General features: G+C 41.8%; 1 protein-coding gene across 1 annotated transcript in view; it reads right to left on the bottom strand.

Moving 5' to 3' along the window:
* Positions 1-20,374, bottom strand: part of prpf6 (PRP6 pre-mRNA processing factor 6 homolog (S. cerevisiae)) — a 42,772-nt gene extending 22,398 nt beyond the window's left edge. The window contains exons 1-11 of the mRNA XM_078419087.1: positions 20,177-20,374; positions 14,925-15,090; positions 14,203-14,321; positions 9,830-9,908; positions 9,169-9,345; positions 7,751-7,891; positions 7,119-7,213; positions 5,731-5,887; positions 5,018-5,180; positions 4,123-4,241; positions 3,815-4,033 (exon numbers count right to left, since the gene is read on the bottom strand). Of these exons, the coding sequence (XP_078275213.1) occupies positions 3,815-4,033; positions 4,123-4,241; positions 5,018-5,180; positions 5,731-5,887; positions 7,119-7,213; positions 7,751-7,891; positions 9,169-9,345; positions 9,830-9,908; positions 14,203-14,321; positions 14,925-15,090; positions 20,177-20,364 (1,623 nt within the window). The 5' untranslated portion in view covers positions 20,365-20,374. The remainder of the gene's footprint in view (positions 1-3,814; positions 4,034-4,122; positions 4,242-5,017; positions 5,181-5,730; positions 5,888-7,118; positions 7,214-7,750; positions 7,892-9,168; positions 9,346-9,829; positions 9,909-14,202; positions 14,322-14,924; positions 15,091-20,176) is intronic.
* Positions 20,375-20,899: the final 525 nt, after the last annotated feature.

A 20,899-nucleotide genomic window follows, 5' to 3' on the forward strand; every position in this document is an offset into this window, starting at 1 on the left:
TTGCAGGAGGTGCAAATCACTATTCTCGTTACTAAATTTTCTCCAAAGGAAACGGCCAATAAATTTGATTGCGGTTCTGGATTATGACATGTGGCAAATGTTCTCAGTTTAATTTCTGTTTAACATCTGCCAGAACAGACATTCGTGAGTTGATTATGAAATTTATGTCAGACTTGTTATGCTGATGGTACAATTAGACCAAAATTGTACAGACCATCGGATGCAGCAACCAAAATGCTTTGCCAGTGACAAGTGAACTGCAGGCCCATTTCTTTAGCACAGCGTGATTTTTGATGAATAACTCAAATAATTTCGTACTTCACAGAAGTCATAATAGATATTGGTAAACCAAAAACATTTCTTTAATGCCACCAAATCACTCGCTGTTCTCGTTGAAATATAGTGTAAACGAGTATTAAAATAACATTTAATGCTGCTTTAGTCCCGGTTAAAAGGCTTACACATTTCCCCCCCCAAATTAGCACTGTAATTGATATCGTCAATTTTGCAGTTAACTACAGAAAGTGAAACTTGCTTATAAGTGGCTTATAAGTGGCAAATTAATTCAGGAAGCTACCATCTCAATCTTGAACTCAGGAAACATATCTCAGCAGCTGTGCATCATCAATCCCACAGATGTAATTGCTTTCATTCCAAAATGGGCTTGGCAGGATGAGTATCAACTGTCATTTCAGTAGCTTTTCTTGACCACTGACCTTGCAGTCTACCTCAAGATGCCAACATTTCAACATATCATACTCTTGCAGGAGAAATTGCTTCAGAAACTCAAATACTCTGCAACGTTATCAGCTTCATACTCAGCTGCTGGGAAATTCACAAAATAAAAAAATAATGGCTTTCTTTCAAGAATGCTGGGCAGCACAGCAGTAGAGTTGCTGTCTGACAGTGCCAGAAACCCAGGTTCGATCCTGACTATGGGTGCTGTCTGTACGAAGTTTGTAGGTTTTCCTTATCACCTGCGTGGGTTTTCTTCGGGAGCTCCGGTATCCTCCCACACTCCAAAGATGTACAGGTTTGTAGGTTAATTGGCTAGGTAAAATTCTAAAAATTATCCCTAGTGCATGTAGGATGGTGTTAGTATGCAAGGATCGCTGGTCGGAGCGGATTCAGTGGGGAGAGGGCCTGTTTCCATTCTGTCTGTATCTCTAAACTAAACTTATGGTGGCTTTTAGTTTGCAAACAGGCTCTTCGGCCCATCAAGTCCACGCTGACCATTGATCATCCATTTCACACGTGTTCAATGTTATCTCACTTTCTCATCCACTCTTGACCAGTGGACAGAAGAGTATGTAAGATCATGAGAACAGATAAGGCAAATGCAGAGCTTTTACACCCAGAGTAGGGGAACCAGAGGGCATAGGTTTACAGTGAGAGGGGAACGATTTAATAGGAACCCGAGGAGCAACTTTTTCCATGTAAAGGGTGGTGGGCATATGGAACGAGCTGCTAGAGGAGGTAATATCACAACATTTAAAGGAAATTTGGACAGGTTTAGAAGGATATTTACCATGCTCAGGTAGGTGGGACTAGTGGAGATGGGGGATCTTGATCATGGGCAAGTCGGGCCGAAGGGCCTGTTTCCCTTCTGTATGCCTAACGTATAGATTGTAATTTCTTGGCTAGCAGGTCTCGTCTATGATTGTTATTCGTTAAGAACTACTTAGATACGCACATGGTGCTATTTTACACACCATTAACAAAGTTCGTTTTGTTTATAAATCCAATGGCATGTCACGTGTGGCGGCGCCTAACGGCTGCGGCTCGCTGGCAGTCTGTTCATTTTTTTTCCTTTTTTTTTTGTTGTGTGTCGGTGTTGGGATGGTTTTTGTTTTTGTTTTTTGGCTGTGTATGTGTGGGGGGGTGGTGGGGGAAACCTTTCCTTTTTAGGTCTCTTCCTCACGGCGCGGGGTGCGGCTCGGCCGCGGGCCTTCCATCGCCCGCGGGGCCTTCCATCGCCCGGTGGGCTCGGCCGCTGGACTTTACACCGCTGGTGCGGCTCGGCCGCGGGACCTAACATCGCCCGGTGCGGCCGCGGGACGGTTCAGCGCCAGGTGCGGCTCGGCCGCGGGACCTAACATCGCCCGGTGCGGCTCAGCCGCGGGACTTAGCAGCGCATGGTACGGCCGCAGGGCCCGGCTCGGCCGCGGGACTTTTCAGCGCCCGGTGCGGCTCGGCCGCGGGGACTTCCATCCCCTTGCGGGGACTGTGCGGGTCGGTCGGGGACGAGCTGTCTGGCCGTGGGCGTGGGGAAGAGAGTGGAAGTTTTGTTGCCTCCATCACAGTGAGGGGGTGTTTGGAGTCACTGTGATGGATGTTTGTGTTGGGGTCATGTGTCTTTTTTTTGCTTTTTTTGTGTGACTGCAATGTAATTTCGTTCGGTACCTCGGTACCGAATGACAAATAAAGCTCTGTATTCTTTGTATATGTCCACAAAATATCATTTACAGCGCTGTTGCATTATAATAAGACATGAATGGACTAGTTATTTTAAAACCCAAAGGCAGCTGAAAAAGTCAGTGGCCTTAAGAAAAAAAATAAAAACATTCAAAGAGCGCCATAACATCTGGAGAAAATCCATTTTAACATCAAAAGTGTCTTTGATCAACAGCAGTGAGCCACATCCAAAAGCATATTTAGTCAGTTCTGCACGCAATTACCAGGAAGAAAAAACCATTATGATTCATTTCTCAAAATAAAAAATACACTAACTTCAGATTACACAAACATTCATTCTGCATGACACGGTAGAAAATTAATTACCAATATGCATGTTGCTGGATGAGACGTCTCAAAATCTACACTTGGAAGCCATCCAGTTACCTTATTCATAACTTGCAATACAGTGTGCTCCTCAGCTTCTGATGGGGTTCCGTTCCGAGAAACCCATCGGAAACCGAAAGTATTGTAAGTTGGAATGCATTGTAATACACGCGATCACGTGGCCGGAAGCGAGCGGCGGCTCGCTGCCGTTTGCACCATCGCAAAGTCGAACTATCGCAAGTCGAAACATCGTAATCCGGGAAGCACCTGCATTAACTAAACGATGGCTCAAGATGTCAGAATTAGTTTATCATTGTTAGAATTTTCATTTCCACTCAGTTGGGAAAGCAGTTGTTATGATTACGAATTTCTAAACATCTGATTAATTTTGTTGAGTGTGATTTGATATCCATTTTGAAAAGAGCTGCAAAATGCATTGACCACGAGTTGCTAGTTTTTCCTCTTGCTTTTCTCTTTGTCGTGTCAATTGTAATCGGTGGAGTAATCTGAACTTACACAGCAAGCAAAATGCTCCAAGGGCATTCAGCTTACTTCATAGTTCATATGGAAAAGTGGCTAAAAAAGTTAAAGGTCGGTGGCTAAATCAACAAATTCTTAAGCAAACCTTGGGAGGGGCAAACAGAGGAAGCAAACAATGGGATATTTAGACACGAAGGACTGCAGACGGCTTAGTGTTCAGACATAGAACCATAACGCGACGATCTCAAATATCCTCAATTAGAAGAAAATTATGAAATGTCATAGTATCTGGTTATTCCTGTGCAAAAGCTTTGCACTTCCCCGACCTTCCCTCAGGTGAGCTATGTGACTTCGCTCGCTCTTTGATGCTACCAATAACTTAAATTATACAGGTACTGGTTATTTCATGGTGCAAAGCATATGAGTAGCAGACCATTAAATGTTAGTCTGGGTCTAGCAGACTGCAGGTATATCAGATTCACCCGACAATAGAACTCAAGAGACAATTCAACCCAAGTGGGGGCTGTTGGGGCTGACTTTCAGATGTAATTACCTGAATCCACTGTTCTCTATTAATTTCCACTCCATTCGCTCGAAGTGAAGTGATAGCTCTGTCAATGATCTTGTCGACCATCTGAGTATTTCCATTCGCTTCTTCCAGTTTCGCCGCAGTAATCCAGATATGCCTGTCGGTTGGGATGTTCTCTCGTGCTTTGTTGAGCACTTTCCGAGCATTTTCATAGGTCTCCAATCTTGCTAAAGCAAGCCAAAGCTAGAAAACAGAACATCAGATTCCCAACTTACAAAGGGTCTACTTAAAGCACCAAAGAGCTACTGTTTAACCTTGACCCACGGAATTACCTCAACGCTCGTAGGACAGCATTCCACAGCCCTACTGAGCATAATCCGTGCATCCTCTGGTTCCTCCAGTTCCACTGCTGCTTTCCACAACCGCACAGAGTTTGGTACATGCTCTAGGGCTGGAGAAAATATGTTTAATATAATTGGACAAATTATAGATTGACTAAACTATCCACTTCCGCCACCACATATACAAAAAGAAAATTTAACTGGTCTGTAATAAAATACTTAAAACTTTCATTGCGTTTTTATAGGTCTGCACTTCGTATAGGGTGGAAACCTGAATATTTATTTTGAAAGTGATAGATTTGCTACTGTAAACACAACAAATTTGTTTCATCATTAGGATATTAAAATCTAGAAACGATTAATTGCCCAAAGAATATATAAAATAATTTTGTGCAGTACAATAGCTTAAAATTGACTAATTGTTTTGGGTAGGATCGTTGCTGCTAATATTCTAAGATTATTTATTAAAAATGTGGATCCAGTGCAGTACTGAGTTACTATCGACCTCACTGAAGACCCTTGGATTATCTTTAATCGGACTTTACCTTGCACTAAACGTTATTCCCTTTATCATGTATCTCTACACTGTGGACAGCTTAATTGTAATCATGTACAGTCTTTCCGTTGACTGGTTAGCACGCAAAATGCTTTTCACTGTACCACGGAATATATATGACAATAAACGAAAAAACTAAACAAAATAGAACATTTATTAAAATTGGCGAATTGTTTTGGATGGGGTCCTTGCAGCTAATATTCTACCTCTGGATTAATTAAAGTGAAGGCCAATGAAAAATGTGTCACCCACTCAGATATCTTTCAGTTGTAACTGGAGATGATTTGACCAAAAAGATGCAAAACGTTCCAACATAAACTTGGTACGTACCTTTTCGCAAAACACGCTTCTTTGCTCTGATGTCCGTCTCTAATTCTGCTGCACGTATGTATATGCGGACGGATTGTGGCAGATGGCGGACGGCATTAGCTACCACTGCTTTAGCCGTGTCACCAGGCTGTAGGCGTGCTGCCTCCAACCAAACATCTTCACTCTGGAAACATGCACAAATACACACTGAAAATAAATCCATGAATCTGTCTGATGTCATCTGTTGCCGGCCCCCGATTTGTTCTAGCCTTTTCTTGCTTCCAGTTCCCCTCCCTTACAAACAGCCTGAAGGGTCCTGACCCAAAACGTCACCTATCCATTTTCTCCAGACATGCTGCCTTTCAGCCTACCGAGTCCGCGCTGACCAACAATCACTTGTATACTAGTTCTATGTCCTACGCAACAGGCCAATTTACAGAAGCCAATTAACCTACAAACCTGCATGTCTTTGGAATTTGGGAGGAAACCCACGCAGTCACATGGGGAACTTACAAACTCTATATAGACAGCACCTGTAGCCACGATCAAACCCGGGTCTCTATTGCTTGTGAGGCAGCAACTCTATGCTGTGCCACTGTGCCTCCCCATATAAGATGAAGAATGGAGATAATTTGATAAACTTAAAATTGCATTGAGTATAGAGTCTATATCAAATACCCAAGTGAAGAGCATGCTCAGAGCTCGATACCAAGTCATCTAAAAATATTGATTACCTTTGGACACATCTCTGTTCCTTTCATAATTAAATTGCGAGCCACTTGCAGTTTGCCTGTTACTTCCTCAAGTCTTGCAGATGCAATCCATGCTGGAGGATGATGAGGGTTGGTTTCACGCACTGATTTAAGCAGCAATCTGGCTTTTTTGATGTCACTGTAATGAAATAGGATAACACCATAAGTAGGTATTGTTTTAAACCATTAAAGTACGAGCCAAAAGTACAGTGCAAGGAAATGAAAGATATCCAGTCATGTCTAGAGTGTAAAAAGAGACTATTCTGTACTAATAATTAAAGAGCGCTTCATTCTTCAGCTTCCTGCTATTATTAAGAATGTTATTAAGCTGGAAAGAGTGAAGGGAAGATATACGAAGTTGTCAGGATTTGAAATACTGAACGACAGGAGGAAGTTGGACAGGCTGGGACTTTATTCCTTGGTAGGCCAAGGGATATCGTATAGAGGTGTATAAAATCACGGGTAGGGAAATCTAAAACCAGAGGACATGGGTTTAAGTTGAGATGGGCAAGATTTAATACAAAACTGAGGGGCAACTTTTTCACTCAGACGGGTACATGTTTAGGAAAGGGTTAGAGGGATATGGGCCAAACTTGGGCAAATGGGATTAGCTTAAATGGTACATCTTGGTCAGAATAGATGAGTTGGGCTGAAGGACCTGTTTCTATGCCGTAGGACACAGACTCTTATCAACTTAATTCCTAAGCACACAAATCAAAATACTGGACGAGCTCAGTGAGCCAGGCAGCATCTACGGTGGGAATATAGATTACTTTCGGGTTTTGACCCTTCTTCAGACTTATCTATTTCCATTTCCTTCCACAGATGCTGTCTGACCAGCTGAATTCTTCCAGCAGTTTGCTCAAGAATCTAGTATCTGTAGTCTTGTGTCGCCAATCAACGCCCTATATGGCCACACTGCGTAGTCTGATAAAACCAGCTGTAACCAGAGAACATGGGTTTACGGTGAGAGGGGCAAGATTTAATTAAAAAACTGCAGCATTTTACCTATCTTCTTCTTCGTCTTCTGTCGTGTCTTACCTATAAATTTTATACATACATTTTACCTATAAATATGATTGAGTGGAATTATGGATATTTTCATTTCCTTCAAGAATCTCAAAACAGGAACATTTTCCGGCCCATTATATGAATTAACTTGAAATTTTCAGATGGAAAAGAATGAAGTTAAGTAATCAAGGCAGGCCACCGATTTTGATGTGTTGTTTCATTTCTACATTTCAGAGTAGACCAATATTAAAAAGTAAAATTATATATTTAAGATCCCAAGGACTCAAATCAAAGTAGGTTAAACTAGATGTATGATGATGATCAAAGTTATATTTTACTTACAATTACGATACACTTACTTAATATCTCCACCGTGTGTTGGAATCATCGAGTTCAAATCTGTCAAATAGCCTTTAGGATCCACAACAGTTTGTCCACTGACAGAATCAGACACCTTCAGGAAAAAAAAAATATTTATGTTGTCTGAGGAATAATAGGAAGCAAATTTTAGACATTTTTGTGCAAATGTTTAATGAAATTGTAACTATGTTATCCCCATGAAGCATGAGAGCATATGAAATGGGAATAGACCACTCAGCCCATCAAGTGGGCTGCTCTGCCATTCAACAAGGTCATGGCTAATATTTTAACATCACAAACGATTTTCTTGACCAGTCCCCATCTTTCCAATTCCCAGAAATCTATCCACGACTTGACTGTACAGTTCTCTAGTAGAGGATTCCAAAGAATGACAACTCAAAGTGACCAAATTGCCACCCATTTTTCAAACATAAATGGCCAAACGCTTACAATGTGGTTCCTTAATTCTAGACTTGTCACCCACAGGAAACTTTCCCTGATTCTAATTAGTTGAGAATTTTATAGTTTTCAATGTGGTAATTCTTCATTTTTCTAAACTGCACATGGAGGTTTTCCACTTTACATTTGGTACAAATTTGGCACTCATCTAACCATATTGCTATCAACGTACTTGACTCAATCTCATATCCATCAGGGTGTTTCGGGCTTGACCAATTTTCCTCATGTCCAACTCTCCTGATCCAGGTGTCATCCCGCCCGGGTAAGGGGTATTCAAGCCACTTGGATACGGCGATGTCAATCCAGAAAATTGCTGCAAAAACATTAATCATATTAAATATTGCTCTGGATTAAGTGAACCATAATAGGAAAAATATAAACACTCTTAATTATGCCACAATTTATTGAAACCAAAATGAAATTAGAATGCATAGCATTTGCTTTCATTGCAACTGATTACGTTTCTTTTCTTTTAAATTCACAAACCTCTGCTGAAAATCAGAACATAAGCTCAGCAGTTCATTGCCACGGGAAGACACTAAATGCTAAAGTAACTCAGCAGGGTTGGCAGCATCCCTGAGGAACATAAAGAGTAGGAGAATAAAAGGATATACCTTTGGAATGGAGATGAGGAATTCCTTTAGCCAGAGGGCAGTGAATCTGTGGAATTCATTGCCACAGATGGTGGTGGAGGCCAAGTCATTGGGTATTTTTAAGGCAGAGATGGACAGATTCATGGTTAATAAGGGTGTCAAAGGTTATGGGGAGAAGGCAGGAGAATGGGGTTCAGAGGGAAAGATAGATCAGCCATGAGTGAATAGCAGTGTGGACTTGATGGGCTAATTGGCCTAATTCTGCTCCTATGACTTATGTATTTATGAGAGATGACATTTTATGAAATTTAGCAAAACAGGAGTACATAAATACATTTTAAAATATACTTGGACAGGTACCTGGATAGGAAAGGTTTAGAGGGATTGCGGTTTGCACGTTCTCCCTGTGACTGTGTGGGTTTCCTCCAGGTGCTCTAGTTTCCTCTCACATCCCAAAGTAGTGCAGGTTTGTAGGTTAATTGTAAATAGTAACTGTAAATTCCCCCTAGTGTGTAGGGAGTGGATGAAAAAAAAGTGGGATAAAAGAACTGGTGTGAATGGGTGATAAATGACTGGTGTGGACGGTGGGCCAAAGGGCTTGTTTCCATACTGTATCTTTCAGGCTATTCAAGCAGATGGGCCAAATGTGGGCAAATGGGACTCTCTTACGAGGCATCTTGGTCGTATGGACGAGTTGGGACAAATGGTCTGTTTCTGTGCTGTATGATTATCTAACTGTTAAGCAAACCCGATACCAACACCAAGCATTTACAAAATATTTGTATTCCTGGCTATTAAACCATGAAGAGGTACAAGAGTTCAATTTGCTGTAGATGTTTGCTCTGTGCCACTGACAAATAACACAATTAATACTTAAAATTGGAAAAGATGCACTGCCATCTGGTGGTCTAAGTCAAAGATAATTGTTAGGAAGCTGTAATTTTCAGGGGGTCGAATAGATTAAATATTTGAGTGATAGATATCAAGTAATACTGACTGTTTGTCTGGGGTCCACAGAGGTGTGTTGTTCTCCAGTTTGCAAATGTTTGGCAAAGAAGCTGTCTGGTACGGGTGTCAGCTTCTCATAGCGAGGGTTCCTCTGACGCTTGTTACGAGCATCACCAACTTCGGGAATACTCAGCCATTCTTCTTCTGTAACTTCGGAAAGTTTCCTCTGAAGAGATTGCAAACATCAGAACATTTCAAGAGAGCCAAGAGCGTTTAATTGCCATAAGCAGCAGGAATGGATTAATGAAATTCTTACTTGCTTGCAGCTATCCTGGCCCATTAACACAACAAATCTCACCACACACGCAATGTCGTGGGATTCCTGCCATTTAAGTGATGAATGCCAGTCGCTCTGATCCAGTCAAATTAACTTTTAAAATTAAGTTAAAACGTAACAGAAAACAGAACCTTGCACACATTGTGGTAAAGGAAGAGTACACAGGTCCACATTATCTGTACTTTACTTGGCTCCCATTTGCAACCACATCACCCAGAGTGGGGACAAGAGGCTAGTGAACTATCTGCCTGCATAGTGGAACGAGAGTCTAATTTATGCAGGAATTAGCCAGACTCTCAGAATTAAACAAAGAGATAATGTGGAGAAAATAGCATTAGAGATGCAGCTTTATCTTAAAAGGCAAAAGAACTACCTTCAGATCAGAAAACTGCTGCTGGATTTTTGGACGTTCCATACGGTACTTCTCAATTTCTTCCTTCTCGCGCTGCTCCCTTGGAAAGGGAGAATAATTTTTATATTAAAAACAAACAGGCAAATAAAAAATACCTTCAATTCATAACATTGAATAGATTTTTCAACTAAGTTTTGGTACCAACCTAAAAAGCAATTAGCATCCAAAAAACCCTTAATTGAAACTTACACTACAGCCATTTTCATGAGAAACTTTTAATATAACTAACAGAATACATCTGCTGTTAAAAGCAAGGAGGCGCAGACTATACCCATAGTATATAAACGTATAGAGATTCAGAGCAAATGTATTGCAACATTGTTTGCCATTATGGTAACCACTATGGCAAGCATATGATCATTCATGGACTGACCACAGTAACTTTGTTGATGTTAATGATTTGGATTTTAATTCATTCATTCAGCTAGGGTAAGAGTGCAGACACAACTCATTAAATGAGGATTCTCAGCTGATGGAATAGGGATGATTTTATTTTAGTTTATGTTTTTAAATTATTATAAATTAACTTTAAACCCAAAATGGTATAACACAAGAAGTCATTACAATGAAATGTTGCAAAGATGTCTTAAATGACTTCACAGCATCTGGTTAAATTAATTAGATTTAGAAGCAATTATACAGGTACCAATTGATTTAACTCGCACATTAAATACCAAGGACCAAGATTTTCAGTGGTGCTGTGGTCTGAAGCACGGTTCCAACGTTTAAGCACTAAACAAAGCTGTCCCATTGCAACCATTATTTAGGCTTCCCCCATGATGAACTATTATTAATAGAGAAACCCCGGGTTAATTACTCCTTCACCATGATTAATGTTGTAAGAAGGAAATACAAGGGACTGCAGATACTGGAATGAAGAACAAAAATATAAACTGCTGGAGGAATTCAGCAGGCCACGCTTGTTGTAAGCTTTAGAAACAAGGAACTACATATGCTGGTTTACAACAAAAAGTACTGGAGTAGCTCAGCAGGTCAGGTAGCATCCCTGGAGAACCGAGTCTGAATGGGGCCCTCGACCCAAAACGCCACCAATCCATGTTCTCCCAGGATGCTGTCTGACCCGCTGAGTTACTCCAGCACTTTGTGTCTTTTTGTTGTAAGTTTTATTTGTTTGGGAGCCTTTTTACTCCGTTGCAAGGGAAGCATTGATGTTACTTGAAGATTGAAAAATTATCTCTTGTTATGAAAATGTATACGAGCGCATAATACATGGCGAGGTGCAATTTATTGGCACACTCTATGACTCTGTAAAGGCAGGAGTGTTGTGAAACACAGTGAAGAACACCAAAGCCCAGCTCTAGCCAATTGTGTTCCATGATGCAATGGATCTGCTTGGCTCTGATCAGAACTGGACTGGACTTTGAAAATGGCGCCAAAACCTAGTGACGCTTGCATGTCTCAGTGGATTATTGCTCTGCAGTTTAAACTAATCGGGGATTGTGCTTGGGTATGAAGAATAGAATTTCACTGTACGCATGTACATGTGAGAATAACGAACCAGTTAAAAAATGAGGTGCAATTTAACATCAAATTGAAATTTCTTTGTTAAAAGTAAAAGCAGGAATAAAAAAGTATCAATCATGTATGCAACATTATATGCAAAATGAATTTCACTATGTAATGTTTAATTGGATCTATGACAATAAATGTCCACGGAACCATTGATAACAGGAGTGCTCAATATTTTATTTCATCCAAAAATAAAACTTGGATATGAATCTCTCTCTCTCTCTCTCTCCCCCTGTTGTCCACAGCAAACATTGTGCTGGAACAGCAAATTAAAACGTCTTACGGTAAAATCCACTGCTAAAGTGGGATGTGAAAGATGCAGGCCATTACTCTAGGACTAACAGGTCAGCAATGTTGCAGGATACCGTGCAAATTACAAATTGCAACAATTTGCTGGATGGTTTGCACCTCCTTGCTATTGCTTAGAGAAAAAGACACTTCATTTCAACCTTAATTTTATTAATTTGCTGCTCTTGACATTAATTGCATTTTTGACTCTTTCCATTATGGGATGGCAATAAATGCTGTTTCCTAATGATGTTTTCACCCAGTAATTTGTCACAAAAAGTGCTTGAGTGGTTGCAATGGTGACATCGTGGTGCAGCCATTGGAGCTGCTGCCTCAGATACCATCTAGAGCTGTGTAGCCATGTGGAGTTTGCACACTCCCTCTGTGGCCCTGTGGGCATCCTTTGGGTAGGCCACTTTCTTTACACATTTTCAAAGAGGTAGCTTAATGGGCTGATGTATATTACCCCTTAATGTCAGTTACGGCAAAAGAAAAATTAGACTTTAGAGATACAGCGGGGAAACCGGCCCTTCGGCCCACCAAATCCATGCCGACCAGCGATCGCCCCGTACACTAGCACTGTCCGACACCCTAGGAACAATTTACAATTTTACTGAAGCCAATTAACCTACAAACCTGGGTAGGAAAGAACTGCAGATGCTGGTTTAATAGAAGGTAGACACAAAATGCCGGAGTAACTCAGCGGGCCAGGCAGCATCTCTGGAGAGAAGGAATGGGTGACGTCTCGGATCGAGACCCTTTTTCAGACTGATCTGAAGTCTGAGGGTCTCGACCAGAAACTTCACCCATTCCTTATCTCCAGAGATGCTGACTGCCCCGCTGAGTTTCTCCAGCATTTTGTGTCAACCTACAAACCTGCACGACTTTGGTGTGGGGGAGGAATCTGGAGCAACCTGAGAAAGCCTACATGGTCACAGAGAGAACATACAAACTCTGCACAGACTGCAACCATAGTCAGGATCAAATCCAGGACTCTGGCACGGCAAGTTAGCAACTCTACCGCTACGCCACTGTGCCACCCAAATATTTGCTATAATTACCCATCATTTTTGAATGAATTGCACTGTAGCTTACAGATGAAACTATAACATAGGACTCAGTTTTAATTATAAAAGTCAGTACAATCTTAATCAGATATTAAGTGGTAGGCAGAAATTTGCATTAGAAATGTGCTACGGGTATATCTGCGAAATAGAAATAAATATTTGATTAAACCGTGAAATTATGCGTCAACTATCATATTTCTGTAAAGTATTCACGTAAGCATCCATATGATATTCATTACCCAAAGCTGAAGTATAAAATCAAGTTAAAGCAAGCACACATCTGAATTAACATGCAACAATATCCCTTGTTCCATATCATGCGAAATCAGCTATAATTTATACTCTTAAGCAGTTCCAATTATATAGTCCATTGAAAACATGTAATGGACACATACACTTCATCATATTGAAATGCAATACCCTATAAAATAGCAGTAGTCAGAGTAGACCTCCTTCACTGTTACTGTTTAAAATTTGTAACAAAAACTATTTCCAGATTTGCAGACATTTGTGTTGTTTTTCCAAGGGAAACATAGTCATTACTGACGAAGACTGCAAAAATTCACTAAAAATAAAACAGCTCATGTTGGACAAATTTTAACCTTTGTGTAGAATATTACCACGTATTAACACTAAATGGGGTGCAGAACACACACAAATCAACAAACAAGTTCAAGGACACATGGAATGCGAACCAAGAACTGGACTTTATTTCAAGCAGTACATAAATTAAAAGCAGACAAGCCGTGCCAAACATTCTATATTATAATGCCACCGGACAAAGTGCAAAGAAAGGCGTACAAATCTAACAATAGAAATTAGGTTCTACCTACCCAGTGAGTGTGGATGAACTCTCAAGAGCATGAGTGACCAATAAAGGATATTCCTTAAGCATGAAGACAAGTAGAGGACACCAATGCTAGTGCATTTACTAGATTGGCATTTCATGATGGAAATTGAAAGGATTTCTTTCCACTGAGTGTTGTGAATCTTTGGAATTCTCTACCCTAGAGTTAGGAGGCAGTCATTGACTACATATATTTACGGCACACAGTGACAGACATTTGAACGTTAAGTGAGTCAAGGAATATGGGGAGGGAGCAGGAAAGTGATATTGAGCTCAAGATTGGTTTGGCTGTAATCTTGAATTACAGAGCAGGGTTAAGAGTCCAACTGGCCTACTCTTGTTTTCTTTTTAAAAACTGTCATTAAATAATCAAATTGGGAATTTAGAAGATCATACACCGACTCGTGAGTCTGATACAAAAGGGTGTAGTCGAGCAGTAGAGAATAGGTTTAAACAAAATTATCCAATGAAGTAACCATTACCGAGTACTATGCCACAGTGCTGAAGAATGGGATGAGACTTCAGTGGGCAAATGTCCCAGCATGAACTTGTTGGACTGAGGGGCCTACTTCTGTACTGCATGCTTCATGTAATTTTCATACCTTCTATCTTTTCTTCTTTCATCCATTCTCTTGTCCAGTGCAGCATAGATTGCATCAGCTTCTTCATCATCTTTTTCATATGGTCCACTTGAGAATAAACTCCCAGCATATCCGTTAAACTTAAAAATAAAAGTAAATTTCAGTATTCAAGGAGTACATTCAAGGAACTATGTACCTATATGCCAAGATCCCTCTGCTCTACATCACTCCCCGTGGCCTTGCCATTCAGTGAAAGTCCTGCCCTGGTTTGCCCTCACAAAATGCAACACCTCACACTTATCTGTGTTAAACTCCATTAACTATTACTCAGCCCATTTGCCTAACTGATCAAGATCCTGCTGTGATTTTTGATAACCATCTATGTTATCTACAATACCACCTGTTGGGTCATCTGCAAACTTACTAACCATACCTTCTACATTCCCATCCAAGTCATTGATATAACCCACAGACAGCAATGTGCCCAGCACAGATTCCTGATGCACAGTCCTCCAGTGCGAAAAACCTTTTTATCATCACCGTGTGTAAAAGCTATGAGTGGCAATTTTAAACAAAGATAATAAAGCAAAATAAAACTATAGAATGGGAGTCAAACATTATACCTCCAAATGGCCCCATATGCAATATGGAGCATCTGGTTGCACTACCCATATGTCCACTTTTAATCTGGGACAAAAATATCTTCAATTTTTTCTGTGTGTATACAAATGAGCTGTTAGTACCTCATCATAATTAGTGTCATTCAAATCTTCATCGTCATCATCTGCTTGATTCTTTTTCATTTGATCGCCGACAGTTCTTTTCCCAGGTGGAGCATGCCGATCATCAACTGGGTCATTGGCATCTCGTGCAGGTCCAATATCAGAACGGGTTGTGAAACCAGTAGCACTAATCAAGTACAAGATTTAATTAACAAGCGGAGAATGAAGTGATTAAGTATTTGTATCCTATCTATTTTATAGTTAGTTTTTAGTATTAACTTTTTTCCCTGAAGGGGAAATCTTATGTGTGTGTACAAAGTGTAGTTACCGAAATAATAAAAGCTTCAGATTATAAATGATGGTAGTCGTCAATATCAACATAGAATAAAAACTATTGTATTTAAATATTCCTAACTAGAACATAGAACAGAACAACAGACAAGCCCTTAGACCCACATTATCTGTACCAAACATGATGACACGTTAAACTAGTCTCCAAGTTAAACAAAACTGCCCGCACATGATCCATATCCCTCCTGTCCCTACATATCCATGAGCAGGTCTAAAAGCCTCATAAATGTCACTATCGTATCTGCTTCCACCACCACCCCTTTGGCAAGACATTCCAGGCACACACCACTCTGTCTAAAGAATATGCTAACATGTTTTTTAACTGTTCTGATCAGCAATTAAAGTTGCGTCTTTTGATGGAAGACTTTGCATTGCAATTATGTTTCAACTTTTCATGTGAGAAATTAAAAATCTGAACACGCATTCATCAATATTTAAATATTTTCAAATTCTGTCGTGCTAGTAAACGTTCTTCAGGTTAAGCACATGCTACATTTCAACATTTAGACTTAACGTTATGCGAGTTTGTCTATGGAACTGATGCTTTATGTAGCCAAAGACCATATTTTGCACTCTGTATCTTACCCTTTATTCTAACTATTGTACTAGAGTTTGACTTGATTGTATTTATGTGCAACATCTCATCTGTTTGGATAGCATGCAAAAACAAAGCCTTTCACTGTACCTCAGTACACATGACAATAATAAACCTAAACCCAAGCAATGATATCAACCTTTCTGTACCCAGGCAACTGTTTTTCGTGTTCACGTGCATCTAGATGTAAACAAAATATCACTCATGCACACACTGTATCCAATTCCATTGCTGTTTTTGTTTTATATTAACAGCTAATGTGCAAATTGTGTAGAAAAATTATTGTTGCAGACTGACCACATGGTTAAATGGACCATGTATCATTCTTCTAAGATTCCTTATTAAAATTCTAAGCATCCAACCATTTATTAGTAATTCTTTGCCTCGCATTTATTTGAAGTGGGATCCCTGAAAGTAATGTACTAATGGAGCACCATTATTAATGAGAACGTATTAGATCTGTATATATTTCCCCCAATGCTCCAGGCAAACCAAGAATAAAGTCTACATGACCATTTATCAAATTAACAACATTGCTTTAGGATTGGGCCATTTGTAACTTGGGCCATTTTCACTCATCTACAATTTAACAAATGACCAAGATTTTTCAACCAAAATGCTTCAATTTAAATGGCTCCAAAATCACTCATGTTATTCTAAGGCTGTAATAAACTGCTCAAGTATTCTTCCCCCCCAAATATCTTCAAGGATAAATCAACCTTGGAGGGAGGACAGCACAGGTTCAAAATGACAGATCTTAAAGAGATCATTTGAAGAGAGGTTGCATAAATTTGGTTTACAATGCCTTATAAATTATGCGGTTAAAGTGTGATCCTTTAATTGAGTTCCTTAAACACAACAGAAATAATTTAAAATATGAAATGTAAAGGACAAGCCATTCTAAATTATCAAACGGGTTCTGTTTTTACAGAGGTCAGGGCAGAATTTGTTGGGTGCATCCAAGAGGGATTCTTGAAACAGTGTGTGAATAGTTCTACAAGGCCTTGCACTGGAAAATGAGCCTGGCCAAGTGAACGGCATTTCAGTGAGAGCGCATTTTGGGAAGAGTGACCTCAACTCCTTTGGTTATCAAAGAGGATAGGTCTGGACCTAGGGGTCCTAGTACTAAATTAGGGGAGGGCAAACTACAGGATTATTATGGAGGAGCTGGGGAAAGTAAATTGAGAGTAGTTGTTATTGTTGGACAAGTATACATCTGACAGGAGTCCTTTAAAGACCAACTGGTCAGAGCTCCGATTGCACGTCCCAGTGTGCAGGAGGGACAAGGATGGCAAGTTAAGGGAACCTTGGATGATGCAGGAGGTTGTCATTTTGAGCAGAGGAAAAGGAATCATATGTAAGGTTTAGGAAGAAATCAGACAGGGCTTTTGATGAATATAAAGAAAGCAGGAGAAACTCAAGCAGGGAAATAGGAGGGCCAGAAGAGAACATGATATGTTAGTGGCAAGTCAGATTAAAGAGAATCTCAAGGCTTTTTATACATATGTTAAAATCAAGGTGGGAGAGAGTAGTATCACCCAAGGACAAAGATGGGGATTTATGCTTGTAGCCAGAAGATGTAGGCAGGCAGGGTGCTAAACGAGTATTCTGCATCACATTCACCAAGGAGAAAAACATAGATGAGAGAGAGATCAGTGTGGGATATATTAATAGGTCAGGTATTTTGAGATAATGAAGGAGATGGTGCTGGCTCTCATGAAGAACATTGAGGTGCATAAGTCCCCAGGGTCTGATGGTATCTATCCCAGTTTATTGAGAGAAGCAAGAGAGGAGATTGATGGGACCTGAATGAAGGCCTTTGTACCCTCTTTAGCCACAGGCAAGGCCCTGGAGTAGTGCAGTGGGGCCAACTTTGTGCTTTTGTCCCAGAAGGGAAATAGGGATAATTCACGAAATTGGGGGCCGATGATCCCCGTATCAGCTGTTGGCAAGCTATGGAAGAAGTTTTCATTTCATTTGGAAGACAAACCTGATTAAGATTTCCAAGGAGGTAACAAAGGTGATTTAAGGTTAGGGCAGTGGATGTTGTCAAATTACTTACTAAAAATCCACATAGACAAGATCCCTCACGGTAGACCAATCCAAGAGATTTAAGATGTATGGGGTCCACTGTAATTTGGTATCCACTGTGATTTGGTAGTTTGGATTGAAAACTGGCTTGGAGGGTATTAGTTATAAGGGGAGGTTGGACAAACTTGCATTGTTTTCTCTGGAGCATCAGAGGGGCAACGTGATACAAGTTTTTAATGTTATGAGTGGCATTGATTGACAGCAGGAGATTTTACGAGTGACATTTAAGAGGCTTTTAGAGAGGCACACGAATATGCAAGCATGGAGTGATACTTTATGTGCCGGCAGAAGGGATTAGTTTATTTTGGCATTCTGTCTGACACAGACATAGTAGGCTGAAGGACCAGTTGTGTTGTAAAGTGGAGGAGCAGTTTGCAGGAGGGTATTGAGAATCTCAAAAATCTATTGATGAGGATCACAAAGCCTTTGTAAGCATTGGAAGAAACAGACTACTTCACATATGACTCAATTACTCACTTTCTGCCGTCGGTGGAAGAATCTGGGTTCCCACATTAGCCGAATTAGTTACTCAGAACCCAGAAAAATTGAGTGGACACAAGTGATCTCCAATCCCAAGGAACTGCCCAAGAAAGTGCTAATTGGTTTGTTTTTTTACCCCAGAAAATGGCCTGACTGATTATGGATCGACTGTCTTCGGACTCAAGCCAGGGAACTATAAAGCTCACTCTGCCCACATTCATTTCACAAACGCAACACGTGGATAGTGACATGTCAGACCCAAAACATCACCTGTCCACTCCCTCCACAGATGCTGCCTGACATGCAGAGTTTGAGCATTTTGATTTTTATATATAAAATAGCGTCTGCAGTTCTGTGGACTGCCTTTTATTCCACAACTCTCCAAATCCCTGTGACAAGTTTAATAGAGGATTCTGTTCACATGTCAATACATCAACTACTGAAGCATCCTGTCATGGTGACATATGAATGGAACAATTGAACAAGTCTATGAAGGTAAGATGACACCTGAAATAATGTATTTCTTTTATTCATCCCACACCGGCGAAATTTACAAGTGTCTTAATTATGAAACAGGGGATATTGACTAAGAATAGTCTGAAGGGTTCCAACCCATTGGAATTCTCAATTCTATTCCCTCCAAAGAGGTTGCATGATCCATAGAGTTATTGCACACTTTTTTGTAAACCAACATCTACATTTCATTGTGTCAGTTGCATTCAGCGCAAGTCAAGTACTGCACAGCCCATAATGTCACTGCCAAACGTGTCGCCAAGACTGAAGAAGGGTCCCTATCCATGTCCTCAAGGGATGCTGCCTGAACCGCTGAGTTACTCCAGCACTGTCCTTTTGTGTAAACAAGCATCCTTTTTTCCACATGATGTCAAGACCAACTATTAACTGCACGCACATGATCTATATCCCTCCGTTCACTGTATACAGATGTGCCTATGTAACAACCTCGTAAATGCCGTTCGTGGTGTGCGTGTTTGGATCTTCAACCGGACCGAGTGAGTCCCCCTGGGGCTCCCCCTGCACGTCTCCCACATCCCCTCCTGTAGCCCCATCTCTCTTCCTCGGGGCCCCATCTCTCTCCCCTCCCATGGCCCGTCTCTCTACCAATCGGGGGCCCTACTCCCTACCCCTCAAGGGGAGGGGGGCTTTCCCTCCCCCCTCGCTGGGCCCATCACTACCCCTCCCAGGAGCCCACCTCTCTCCCCCATGGGGGCCCAACTCTCTACCCCTTAAGGGGGCTTTCCCTCTCCCCATGGGGACTAGTCTCTCCCCCCTCCCTGGGCCCGTCCCTCTACCCCTCGAGATGCCCGTCTCTCTTCCCCCTCCCTGGGCACTACTCTCTCCCTCTCGTGGGAGGGGGGGCAGAGGCGTCCATCTCCCCCTCGGGGACCCCTACTCCTCCCCGTCCATCTCCCCTCGGGGACTCATCTCCCCTCCCTCGGAGGGGGGGGGGGGACGCCTCTCTTTCCCCCCTCCCCCCCTCTCTGGGCCCTACTCTCCCCTTCTCGGTTGGGGGGGGGGGCGTCTCGCTCCTTCTTGGGGACCCCTACTCTTCCCCCCCCCCCCCCCCCCAGGGGGAGAGACGAGTCCCCATGGTCATGGGGGAAGAGTAGGGGGGGGCAGAAGAGTAGGGGGGGGGGGCGCCGCCGCCTTCCTCTCTCCCTCCCTCTCTCTATCACCCTCCCATCTCCCCCACTTCATGCTCGGCGCCACAATCACCAGCGCCGCCGCCGCCGCTCACCCTCTGCCCAGGCCGGGCACGTAGCCGAGCGGCGCCGGCATGCCGAGGAACGGCTTCTTCTTCTTGTTCAGCGTCCCGGTGAGGGTGGGTGCGGGCGCTGGCGGTGCCGATGCCGACGAGGCCGAGCCCGGAGCGGACGACCCCGATCCCGCTGCTCCCCCCACCGCCATCTTGGATCCCGGCTGCATCCCGGCGGGCACTGCGGCCGCGCGGCATGTTGGGAACTATCTCATTACCCCCATCATTACCATATTCCGCGCATACATCTGCATACATTACGCATAATTAACCTGCTCATGGCTGCTGGAGTTTGAAGCAAAAATCAAAAGAGCAGGACAACAAATACTTTTACCACTAAATAGTTCCACAGACTGTTGGCAAGGACAAAAAAAAAAAAGATAAAAAGAAAAAAAGTGGCTCCTCAGGTTTATCTGGACATTGAAAGGAATTAAAGCAGTAAGTTCATAAGTTCTAGGAGATGTTTTTCTGGTCAATAATCTTCAGTCAGATCATAAGGTCATAAGTGTAAGAAAATAACTGCAGATGCTGGTACAAATCGAAGGCATTTATTTCACAAAATGCTGGAGTAACTCAGCAGGTCAGGCAGCATCTCAGGAGAGAAGGAATGGGCGACGTTTCGGGTCCAGACCCTTCTTCAGACCCTTCTCAGTCTGAAGAAGGGTCTCGACCCGAAACGTCACCCATTCCTTCTCTCCTGAGATG

This window comes from Rhinoraja longicauda, chromosome 22 (assembly GCF_053455715.1).
Source record: "Rhinoraja longicauda isolate Sanriku21f chromosome 22, sRhiLon1.1, whole genome shotgun sequence".
In the NCBI taxonomy this organism is placed as follows: Eukaryota; Metazoa; Chordata; class Chondrichthyes; order Rajiformes; family Arhynchobatidae; genus Rhinoraja; species Rhinoraja longicauda.